Source organism: Xyrauchen texanus, chromosome 13 (assembly GCF_025860055.1).
Source record: "Xyrauchen texanus isolate HMW12.3.18 chromosome 13, RBS_HiC_50CHRs, whole genome shotgun sequence".
Taxonomy (NCBI): domain Eukaryota; kingdom Metazoa; phylum Chordata; class Actinopteri; order Cypriniformes; family Catostomidae; genus Xyrauchen; species Xyrauchen texanus.
In genome coordinates, this window is record NC_068288.1 from 26,573,785 (window position 1) to 26,586,478 (window position 12,694).

The 12,694-nt window shown below is 37.8% G+C and overlaps 1 protein-coding gene across 1 annotated transcript in view; it reads right to left on the reverse strand.

Moving 5' to 3' along the window:
• Nucleotides 1-4,193: 4,193 nt before the first annotated feature.
• The window catches only part of zc3h3 (zinc finger CCCH-type containing 3), a 97,034-nt gene continuing 88,533 nt past the window's right edge, over nt 4,194-12,694 (reverse strand). The window contains exons 11-12 of the mRNA XM_052141722.1: nt 12,284-12,453; nt 4,194-4,695 (exon numbers count right to left, since the gene is read on the reverse strand). Of these exons, the coding sequence (XP_051997682.1) occupies nt 4,664-4,695; nt 12,284-12,453 (202 nt within the window). The 3' untranslated portion in view covers nt 4,194-4,663. The remainder of the gene's footprint in view (nt 4,696-12,283; nt 12,454-12,694) is intronic.

A 12,694-nucleotide genomic window follows, 5' to 3' on the forward strand; every position in this document is an offset into this window, starting at 1 on the left:
ATGACTCTTAACACATCTGCACTGCTCTTAAACTTTAGTTTAGACCGCACGAACACAAGCGGAGTGATACACACAGTGAAGTGTCAGAGTGCAGATGGTGAGTACATCAATACTCATGGCACGCCTCTCGTCTAATCAGATTCAAGGACCGGAACTAACTGTTGTATAAATATACATATATGTCTGACAATGATAATCCACAGTTCATAAGGCTCAAGTTTTTATTTAGATTAAATATTTAAATCTAAAATAAATAAATGTTACTTCCAAAAACAAAAGTAAAAACGCTGTCAAAAGAAGAAAGAAAAAGTGAGAACAACACAAGAGCAGCAATGCAGAAAGTACAAATCAACTAAGAGGAGATACATGATGTATGACAACTTTTTTGATTTTACAACACCCATATCAACATGCATTCTTGTGATGTATACCTCTCTGCGTGAATGATTAAATGGGAGAAAAACAGAGAGCGAAAATCAGATGAGGAACTGTTTTCCTCCCTCTATGTCATCTCGCTCGTGAGCGCAAATGTGGCTTGCATCATGGGGACAAACGTTATCTCGTTAACACGACAGCAGGCTTGTCAGTGCCAGCGAGTTGTGTCGTGTTCCGCAGCAAGACCCTCGCCACGGTGTATTAATGCCCCCTGTCGTTGCTGGCAATGATGGTTAACCAGGTTTCCTGTAGCGACCGGCAGTCATTTGTCACAGAGCACAGAGTATAAGGCCTTGGTTCAACGACGCATTAATAGTCTGAATATCAGCAGTCTCCACACAGCGAGGGGTGTTCAAGGGATGTTCAAGGGATTACGGCTCCCATCATCCTCTCTGTACCACTGTTTAACACTCAACACACTAATTACATTACCCTACAGAGAAGAGGGAGAGAAGGAGAACAGCGACAGACAGGCTCATCTATGAATGAATCCTTAATCAAGTATGTGTTTTAGGAAAAGACAGGGAGGGGAGAAAGGAAAATGACATTGTCAGAAATTAGTTGTGATGGATTGGTAAGACAGCAGTTACAGAGTGGAGAAGAAAAATTAGTTTTGAAGAGTGTGAGAGAGGTGTTTTTTCCCATTTCCTATAGATTCCTTAAGACTCAATTACAGTGACATGACTATGATCAATGTATTTTACATCCACTGGTTTCACAACACACTTAGGAATGCAGATACTTTTAACATTAAACAATAATGTTATTTATAGAAAATAACATGCGAGTAGTGGCTTGTGATGTCATTTAATAAATACTTTTATGGCATCACCCAAAAGGTGACAAGGTGTGTGTACACATCAGTTTCAGACATTTTATTTAGACTTTTACTTTTGCATTAAGGAGCAGTATTTGACCCCCAAAGATTAGATTTTTCAGGGGCATTTTTACATTTATGAGGGCATATTTTCTTTCTACATAGTTAAACAAGATTACAACGTTGAACAGTTTCTTCTGAATGTTCAAGCACCCTGACATCAGCCCCATTACACCAAGTTGCTGACAAGCTCCAGCTCCCATTAGACATCTCTGCATCGGTTGAGGTGCGTTTACCCACTTCTGTGGTGTAAACCCACTCCAGAAGTGTGTTGCTTCAGCAGTGTGGGAGGCCTGTGTTCTTGTCCTATGTTGAAACCAGGTAGTAATCATGTTTGCATAATCAGTGACGATCATGATTCGGAGGTTCCATTTTCCCTTTTACTCAACTGACGGTTAAGCCCAAAGTACACTTCAGTCAGACATGAACACTAGGCATCTACGTACAGGACTGGTGTCACAAATTTTCTCATCAGTACAAAACTGCGAATGTGCATGGAATAATTTGCACTAATTAGTGGGTCTATAAGGTGGCAACACTAACAACTAAACTGTTGATGTCACAATAAAGCACAGTTCAATTAAATATACTTCGAAAGGCAGGAGCTCGACTGTAGGCAGACCCCAAGTGTTCACATCAAAACCAAAGTATACTTTGGGCTAAAAGGTTTATGTTGTACGGTAGATATAATACAATATGCTTTCATTTTTACTATATTATCACTTTTACAGCAAAAAATATCTCACATTAAAGCTTGCTTTTGCCGCCCCTTTGTGGGAAATTCACCCAGACACTGGAACTCACACATGCACTTATGTTCAGAAACATTTCCCACTTTGGCCACTGGGGGCACTGCATTTAAATTTCAGGAAGCACCGACTGAAATTAGATCTAGAAAGTAAACCTACTCTTTATGATTTCACTGAGATTTGTCTGGTTTAAAACAATCTATGAGCTCTATTTTCATGACAGCACCAAGTGCAGTGCTACACGCAGTGAATGTGCACTACTGTTATCCAATATTCGTGAGAACACTAATTCTAAGTGCAATTGTCATGCCAGCGCAAAATGTACAATAAATGGCCACGGATGGGAGTGTTTTTGCTATTTGTGGGTAAATGTGCGCAGTTTTCCTGAGAATTAGGTCGTTGCAGCAAGATGTTTGAGAAGCAAATGCAATCTCAGAGCAAAGCCTAAAATCAGTTCCAGTATTTGCAGTTTGGAGATCCCACCAGCAGGTGGTAACATAGTGCATGTCCAAACTCTGAAAATCTAGTAGAACATCAAATTATGTCCCTGACAATCACTATTGTAACAGTTTTATGAAACCAACATTTTATGTGATTTATATAAAATTTTCTAGAGGTCATGGATTATATTTTTTTCAATGAATAAAAAAAAATTGCACAATCAGTGACAAGCACAATTCAGAGATTATGTTTTCCCCCTAACATTAATTTCTTAATCTACTGATGGTTAGGGTAAGTTTGGGTTGGGGGGGGATCAGTTTCTTAAATATACATTCCGCTTCACTGTTTCCCGTCCAGTTTTTACCATCATTTTACTCGCTTCACAACTTGCTTTTGGTGCCCCTACGTGGACATTTCACTTGGGAAATGGAGCTCACACGTGCCCATACTCCCAACAACACTTACTGCTCTAAAAAAAAAAAAACAATTCACGAGTTCACTGGTTCATAGAGTCCTGGAGCACATTAAGGTTTTTAACAGATTTAATAATGGAGGGGCAGAAGTTCAGGCTACATTTACAGTTGTATTTATGACCTAATTTATATTGGTAGTTTTCCACCTGTTGTCTTAAGAGTGATTTTTAAGTCACTGCATAAAGGTCTGGGAAAAGAAGCTGCATAGTTGTTTGGATTTGCTATGATTTAAAAATAATCGAAAATCAAAATCGAAAGGTAGAGGTGAAGGCCGTGCCGATACAATCACTGATATTACTAACTGACATTACTATTACTAGCCATGATTTGTCTGCCACTAGGTGAAAGTTGTGCATAATAATTAAATTCTCTAAATTTAAGGGAGCCTACATCCAAATCCTGACTAAAAAAAATTGATATATGCCTGCCATTCAATAAGGACACAGTAAAGTTCTGCACAAAAGAATTTAAGTCTATATTTCTATTCTTCTAATTTCTTGTATACAGTTAATTTATACTACCACATTCTTATGAATGTACTGTCTTTGTTTATATCGCTGGTGCTTGACAGGGAATGGACTACAATGGGATGCAAATGGTGCAGTAACATAGAAGAACTTCAGAATAAAATTTTACTTGACCCAGCCCTTTAGTGGTTTATGTACACAATTTCACCAAACCCAATTGTGCCTAAACGCTTGCTTGAATGAAAATGCCAAAACTCCATGGCAATGTCCACTGACTTTTCACGTACGACATATAGCGTAACATTGCACTTCGAGCTTGCACTCATAAAATTGGGCCCTATGACTTATCCGTTTATGTCAGATAAGTCAATTTAACAAATTCATTATCTCAACATTGAGAATTTTTCAACAAAATCAACGTGAACTGATTTTATGCTATGCCATGTATAACTAGGACTATCAAATAATATTAATAACTATATCAGATGTTACAAAAACAAAAAAGCAATTAAAGAAAAATAAACAAGAATTTAAGGGCATTTATTTTTTTTGCCCCAACATTTTAAAGTACGTTGCATTTTTGCCATTTGTTTTGGTATATTTGCCCTAAGCACCATTCATTTCCGACACTAGTACACATACACAATCCTGCATACACATTTACTAACAGGAGTTCTCACAAATGCAAACAAACACAACCCCAAAAAGAGGCACAATAAAGCAAATTCTTAAGCGATTTTATTTCAAATTTTTGAAAATACAACAACTGCTCGAGAGTACATTCTATGCAATAAAATAATCTATTTACACTATAAATCACTAAAGAAACAGATTTAAAAATCCCTGAGCATTACTTTACACTTTGAAAATAACTCATGGACTCATAAAAGTAAACTTCAGCATATTTTTGTATGAATGAGCATTTCATCAATCCGAGATCTGCTCCATTTTTGTAACATTTAAGAAAAATTTGGAGAAAATTACAACTTGGAATTCTTGAAACTATACATGTGACACTGCCACTAATAGTATATTTTATATATATATAATTCTTTTTTGTTTTAACCTCTGTGTACACCTAATGTAAATATGTCTTTCTAATTTCTTTAAAGTTCCAGAAGGTCAATGTCTAAAAAAATGACAAATATTTTTTATGATTTACTACCGATAATAAAAACCCACCATAATTGACAGTTGACCACAGTCTTCCTTTGGTAATTGTTAGAAGCGTGGCTTGATGTGTAGTTTCTTTCCTGAAACAAAGAGAAAAGACAGGAGAGGGGAGAAATTCCACAATGAAACACTGAACAGTGCAAAAGGAAAAAATACATGCTATTCTGTTACTCTGAATAAAGGCCTTTCATGTTCTTGGTCATTGTGGCTGTTTGTTGGTTACACAACTGTAATGAACACAGAAAATGAATAGGAGGCAGAGGAAAATATGATTTGGGGAAAAAAGAGAAAGGTGAAAAATAAATAGCACCAGCAATGACAGGAATAGCTATCACTCTGTTTTAAATGATAAAGGAATGACACAGGAGTGTGTGATTGTGTCAGAGTGAGCGATAGCACAGAGACAGAGGTAGGGAGAGAAGATGCAAGCAGTGATGCATTGAGTCTGTGCTAATTTATGCAAAGCTGAGAGAAGTTTGTCTGGACTTCCAGGATCTTTAGTGAGAGTGAGGCTCTCATTAGTAACAATTAACTGCTCTTTCTGTTTGTACGTGTGTGTGTGTGTGTGTGTGTGTGTGTGGTTGTACCAGAAGGAGATAACAGAGTAACCTCAGACTATGATTGGCAAGCAGGTGAGTGTGTGAGTTTGCAGCACTTGTTCAGTCAACAGGAAGGGAAAGTGACATGTGAAAGGCCATGGTGGTCTGGTGGGCACCTGTGCTATTCTGAGAGACATGCCTGCCATCAATGATCACAAAGGGGAACTGATGGGGAACTTGGTGTGGCAGATATATTAGAAGTTGGCATAAAGATGTGTGTGTGTGTGTAACAAGCACAAACTTTGTATAAACATGCAGACATAACAGAAATAATCCTGTTATGTCTCATTAAAGCTATGGAAATAGAAGGAAATCAATTCTAAAGTAATGAGAGATGTGATCATGAGATAAAAGTGGTAAACATGTATAAATGTTTACATATAGAGAGATAGGAATGCTGTATGTGTATTTGTGTGTACCAGGCTCTAGTCTGCCCATGTCATAATGTGGTACAGAGACCGTTAAGGGTGTGAGGCCAGAGGTTAAATCACAGCAGTTTCTGTACTACAGTAGCTAATACCAACCTTGTCTCGTGAACATTATGTGACTGTAGCAATATTTCTGTAAAACAAAATGATGTGCCTCATTACATATTTGGCAGCAGTTTCCCAGTGAAATGTCCAGCGTAGGGTGCAAAAACCGAGAGGAATGTTCTCGTAATCAGACAAGGTTTTCACGGGAATATTAGATGGAGGTTTTAAAGAGTAAAACGTGCCTCCCTAACCTAAATCTTTAACCTAAACCTAACAAATTTTGATCTAAATTCAAATGAGAGATAGACACAAAAAGACATCCTTACCCTCAACCAACACCTAAATATAATCGAGTGTCCAAACACAAAACGAGAAATGAAAAGCATATTCTAAAGCAACCACAACATCTTGTGTCGCTTCTATTACACCTTCGTCTCAAGTGTCTTCAGAGTCCAAAGTCCAGCACTCGCTACCACGGAAGCTAATCACATTGGAATAAGTGTAGTCTTATGTCTGTAACAAAGTGTTAAAATATATGTTTTTTTTAACTCATGTTTCAGAGTAAAAGTATTTCGCTATCATAACTGAGTAGTGTGTGAGTAATAGTGCGAACAATAAGTGTTTACGAAGTCCTAATCAGCCGTTAAACACGTGATTTGTGTGAAAGTGAATACAACCCAGTTGTAGTAGTGCCTCTAGAGTTTATTTCACCAGGAAATTGTGACGAAACAGAATTTGGCACGTAAAAGACGCTCAATCTGTCAGGAAGACTCGCAGATTTGAGTTAAGTTTAAGATGACATTTATTTGATGAACATGAAAATAGAGTGTAAGCAGACTTATTAAGCAACGGCTGATGCATGATTGGCTAGGAGTTACCTAGCTAATGGTGCAATGATGTACAGCTGTGAGTCTTCCCGCTAGAACTACGCTGCGCTTACATTTCTATGAGACTAAGTTGGCTAATTCAATAAAGGAAGTATGAAAGCTTAAGAAAAGAGAAGACAAACTAAGAAAAGTTCAGTTAAATGATAAAAAGGATTCAGCTTCTCAGAACTGGTGGGAAAAGTTGATCTGGTGGGAGAAGTTGATCATTACTTACTGTGAGAATGTCTGTGAGTTTGTGGTGAGGCAGTTGATAAGTTTGGCTTATTGAGTGTAGAGAGCGTAAGACACAGTTCCATAGGGGTGTGAATTGAGAGTGTGTGTTTGTGTGTGTGTGTGTGTGTGAGAGAGAAAGAGAGAGAGAGAAAGAGAGAGCGAGCGAGAGAGGATATGGGGCCCCTCTCCACTAATCCTCTATCAGTCAGACTGACATACCAGCTTCAGCTGTGCCTGTCCTTTACAAGAAACCTAAATATTAGTACGCCTCAGTAAGTATTATATACCTCATGTACTCGCTCTTAAATAATATCAACTCCCCTGATATTATTAACCCTCTCACTACGTATTAAATAGCCAAACTACTTTTTCCATAAATATTTATTACCTCACTTTTTATATCATGAAAAAAAAAATATTTGGACAGTTAAGCCACACTTAAATTGTTTTTTGTTTTGTTTCTCAAATTATGCTAGACCTATTCTTATCCATTTTTGCAATTAGTGGTAACACTTAATAATAAGGTTGCATTTGTTATCATTAGTTAACTTTATTAGTTAACACAAACTAACAATGAACAATAATTTTACAGCACTTATTAATCTTGGTTAAAGGAGTAGTTCACCCAAAAATGAAAATTCTCTCATTTACTCACCCATATGTCATCCCAGACATGTGTGACTTTCTTCAGCAGAACACAAATTAAGATTTTTTAGAAGAATTCATCAGCTCTTTTGGTCTACAATGCAAGTGAATGTGTATCAAAATTTTGACGCTCCAAAAATCACACAAATCACTATGACTCCAGTCCAGTGGTTAAATCAATGTCTCTAGAAGCGATCTGATAGGTGTGGGTTAGAAACAGATCAATATTTATGTCCGCTTTTACTATAAATTCTTCTCCCTGCTCAGTCAACCTCCACTTTAACTTTCACATTCTTCATGCAGACGCCCCCTACTGGGCATGGAGAAAAAATTCTACATTTTGACATTTAAGGGTTCATTCTACTATACAAAAATACTGTAAATTCCAGAACTCAAAACTTAATACCCAATGCAATAAAAGCATTTATTGAAACCAAGCTACCAAAACGCCCCATTCTCTACTTTTGCAACAACCCTACGTCACTTGTGTTACTCATTAACTCAAGATGGCCCCCACAGCAACAACATCAACACTTTTAAAATCATCACACCCATGGTCCAACCCACTGGTGCTCACTTGGATCATAAACAAAGAGAAGGACAAAAGGCCTACTGTCTGTTGCTTAATTACTCCTGAACACAAAAGGGGACCCATCAAGACTATTTAGAATTTTTGTATAAAAACATGTAGCATGGAGGAGGGCGGGGCCGGGCGTGCGTCATTCCGGCCTGGCCCCGCCCTCCTCCGTGCTTCAATGTACTACACAGACGTCTTTGACTGTTGTCATATTGACAAGAAATTGACACTGAAGGATATGGGACAGTTAAAAACACTATTGGTCTCGATCAAAAATGTAAGTTTACAGTTCTACTCATTAATATTTCAAATGTCATTATTGTTTATGATGCTGACACGCTGTATACACTGGGCAAACTTTCTGAAACATTTCTTTGTGTTATTGGCAGTAGTAGCGCCAGTGCAAAATGGAACGGGACACCTGTTTGTTTACTGTTGGAGTGACATGCCGCAATGGATTCTTACATGGTAGACAGCATCATTGATTATAGAGTCCGGTGTAGACAGGGTTTGAGTGTTAACAGTTGTGCTTGAGGTGAATGGTGTAATAAATTCAGATGCAATGTGTTGGATATGCATTATGTGTAAACCGTGGAATGTATATTTCTAATGTTTTAGGTGCTTGTTCATTCTCTTCAGATTGAGTTAAAAAAATGGCTGAATTTGAGGGGCTGCATGTTGTTAGCCAATCATTACAGAGGGTGTTTACATTGAAGCTTAAAGGAGGAGCTGAGGCAAATATCGAGCTTTTCAGAAAGATTTTCAGAGACAGGGTTGGAAATTATGATATATTACAAAATTATTACTGTTTTGGTGAAAAAATAAATCTTTAATAACATTATCAGTGGACCTCAGGTAAGATAATGAAACTATAAAAAAGAGCATTTCATGACCCCCTTAAATATAAACTCAGCAAAAAAATGTCCCTTTTGTAGGACACAGTTTTTTAAAGATAATTTTGTAAAAATCCAAATAACATCTTATTTGTAAAAATCGTTTTGGAAAGGTTTTAAACAAGGTTTTCCATGCTTGTTCAATGAACCACAAACAATTAATGAACATGCACCTGTGGAATGGTTGTTAAAACACTAACAGCTTACAGACGGTAGGCAATTAAGGTCACAGTTATAAAAACGTAGGACACTAAAGAGACCTTTCTACTGACTCTGTAAAACACCAAAAGAAAGATGCCCAGGGTTCCTGCTCATCAGCGTAAACTTGCCATAGATATGCTGCATGGAGGCATGAGGACTGCAGATGTGGCCAGGGCAATAAATTGCAATGTCCTTACTGTGAGAGGTCTAAGACAGCGCTACAGGGAGACAGGAAGGATAGCCGATCATCCTCACAGTGGCAGACCATGTGTAACAACACCTGCACAGGATCGGTACATCCGAAAGCCACACCTGTGGGACAGGTACAGGATGGCAACAACAACTGTCTGAGTTACACCAAAAACACACAATTCCCTCCATCAGTGTTTGGACTCTCTACAATAGGCTGAGAGAGGCTGGACTGAGGGCTTATAGGCCTGTTGTAAGGCAGCTCCTTACCAGACATCACAGGCAACAATGTCGCCTATGGGCACAAACCCACCTTCGCTGGACCAAACAGGACTGGCAAAAAGTGCTCTTCACTGACGATTTGTCAATGACGATCGTGGTTTGTTTCACAGGGGTGATGTTCAGACTCACATTTGTCGTCGAAGGAATGAGTGTTACACACCGAGGCCTGTACTTTGGAGCGGGATTGATTTGGAGGTGGAGGGTCCGTCATGGTCTGGGGCAGTGTGTCACAGCATCATCGGACTGAACTTGTTGTCATTTCAGGCAATCTCCACGCTGTGTGTTACAGGGAAGACATCCTCCTCCCTCATGTGGTACCCTTCCTGCAGGCTCATCTTGATATGACCCTCCATCATGACAATGCCACCAGCCATACTGCTCATTCTGTGCATGATTTCTTGCAAGACAGGAATGTCAGTGTTCCGCCATGACCAGAGAAAGCCCGGATCTCAATCCCATTGAGCACATCTGGGGCCTGTGGGATCAAAAGGTGAAGGCTAGGACCATTCCCCCAGAAATGTCTGGGAACTTGCAAGTGCCTTGGTGGAAGAGTGGGGTAACATCTCACAGCAACAGCTAGGGATGTACCGATCCAATACCTGGATCGGTATCGGCTCCGATACTGAAGCTTTTAGACAGACCGGGTATAGGTCCGACGAGCCCGATCCAAATCCGATGCTGTGTGTTAGTCATGTTCTTTACTGTCAAGCTCCAAAAATTACATTAAAAAAAAAAAAAAAAAAAACACAATTAAAGCAGTTCATATGACTCGTGCATTTTATTCAAAGCCACTTGAAGACGTGCGAAAACTCTGTGAATCACAAGAGGCTGTGTTTAGTAAGTAAATATATAGTATGCGCAGCACCAGCACATTAGTGAATGTTAGTGACACAAACTCAAGCACAGGCTGATGATGCACTCGTGGCTATTTTTAGTCTTCACAGTGGTGCGTAATATTTGAGCGCTACTCAAGAACAGCATCTCCGATGTAGTTGCTCAATAGTTCGGTTTAATATGCATTTAGAATGGCACCGGAGGTGCATTTTACCAGAATTTGAATAAGTGAATTAAACTACTGTGAACTTGCCTACAAACAGACATATACAGGACTTCCTGGAGAGTTTAGAATGTCAAAACAATAGCGTAAGGGTTAAAGTGCACAATTTAAATATATTACTGTTGTATTTAAAGTTTTAAATGTAATGGGTTGAAGTTGAATGGGTTCCAAAAAATAATTGTGTGAATGAAAAGTGGACTGATGTTTTACAACTAAATTGAACAAAAAAGAGATCTGAATCCATTAAAGTTCATATGCAAGTTGAAACATTTTTGAAAAATCAAAATCAAAAAACATTAGTTTCTTTTCTACTGAAGACTGGAATTACTGTTAATTTTGCTGCTACATAATCCAGTATACTAGTTAATAATAAAATGTTTCTTAATAATCTATACATTTATATTGAAATAATGTGTAGTTAGAGGTTTGCGTTTCTTTACATATTAAAGAGTACTCCCAATTAGTTCCACACAATAATGTAAAGATATTCTAAACTGATTATGCAAAAAAAACAACAACACTGGTATCGGATCGGGATCGGCCGATACTGACATTTCCGCTATCAGATTCGGAAGAGAAAAAGTGGTATCGGTTCATCCCTAGCAAGAACAAATCTAGTGCAGACCATGAGGAGATGCACTACAGTGCTTAATGCAGCGGGTGGCCACACCAGATACTGACTGTTAATTGTTAACTTTCAGGGACACATTATTCCATTTCTGTTAGTCACATGTCTGTGAAACTTGTTCAGTTTGTGTCTTAGTTGTTAAATTTTTTTATGTTCATACAAATATTTACACATGTTACGTTTGCTGAAAATAAAAGCAGTTGAAAGTGAGAGGACATTTCTTTTTTTGCTGAGTTTATATCTGTTTCTCACCCACACCTTTCATATTGCTTCAAAAAATATAGATTTAACCACTGGAGTCATATGGATTACTTTAATACTGCCTTTATGTGATTTTTGGAGCTTTAAAATTTTGGCACCGATTCACTTGCATTGTGTGGACCTACAGAGCTGAAATACTCTTCTAAAAATCTTAATTTGTGTTCTGCAGAAGAAAGTCATACACATCTGGGATGGCATGATGAGTAAAATAATGAGAGAATTCTCATTTTTGGGTGAATTATTCCATTAATGTTAATTTAAACAATTACTAATGAATTTTTAACAATAACACTTTATATGTTAATATTAGTTAATGCAATATGAAATAATATGAACAATAGTATATTTTTAAATGAACATTATACAAGAATTAATAAATGCTGTAAAAAATCTTCTACAAAAATCTGTTCATTCACGATACGTGAAGCATTTACTTATTTTGACAAATAGATCCTTGATGTAAAGTGTTACCCAATTACGGTTAACCAACTGGTCTGAAGATGATTTTTAGTGGATCTATGAATTCAGTTCTTCTCAAGTTCACACAGGTGCCCTAGCAGTTAACAAAGGTGTAGTTCATCGCAGTAACTACGGACATGTTCCACTAATGTTTGATAAAAATAAAGTGTTTAAAACTTTTGTCTTTATTTAGAACATTATACTACTAAGCACCACTACGCGGTTCCTTAACTTTATTATTCTGAAATTATTATACACAGAATTTATTTAATATAACTAGCCATTGACATTTTTACACTCTCACCTTTGGCCTGTGGGCCTGTAGTGGGAGGGAACTCAGGGGCTTCAGAGTTCTCTGGTGTGTCAGGAGAGCTGGACAAAGATATGTAGGATGGCAGCTTCTCAGGACCCGAGCAGGATGAACCCTCATCTGCCAGTGTGGACCCTCCAGACTGACTATTCCCTTCCTCTGATCTAAGATGACAAAGTTAGACCTTGAGTGAAATGCAGAATTTTATAATGAAGAAATATATTTAATGTGTTTCATGTAGCTTATTGTCAATGGAATTTTTAAGCAGTCAGAGTGCTTATGGAAAATGTTTATGGCTACTTAATGACTGGATGCAAGTGTACAAGCTTGGGCACGTTTACAAGGCTGTAAAAAACATTCTAACACTTTAAATGAGGTGATTAGATGAAGATAAAAATGAAAAAC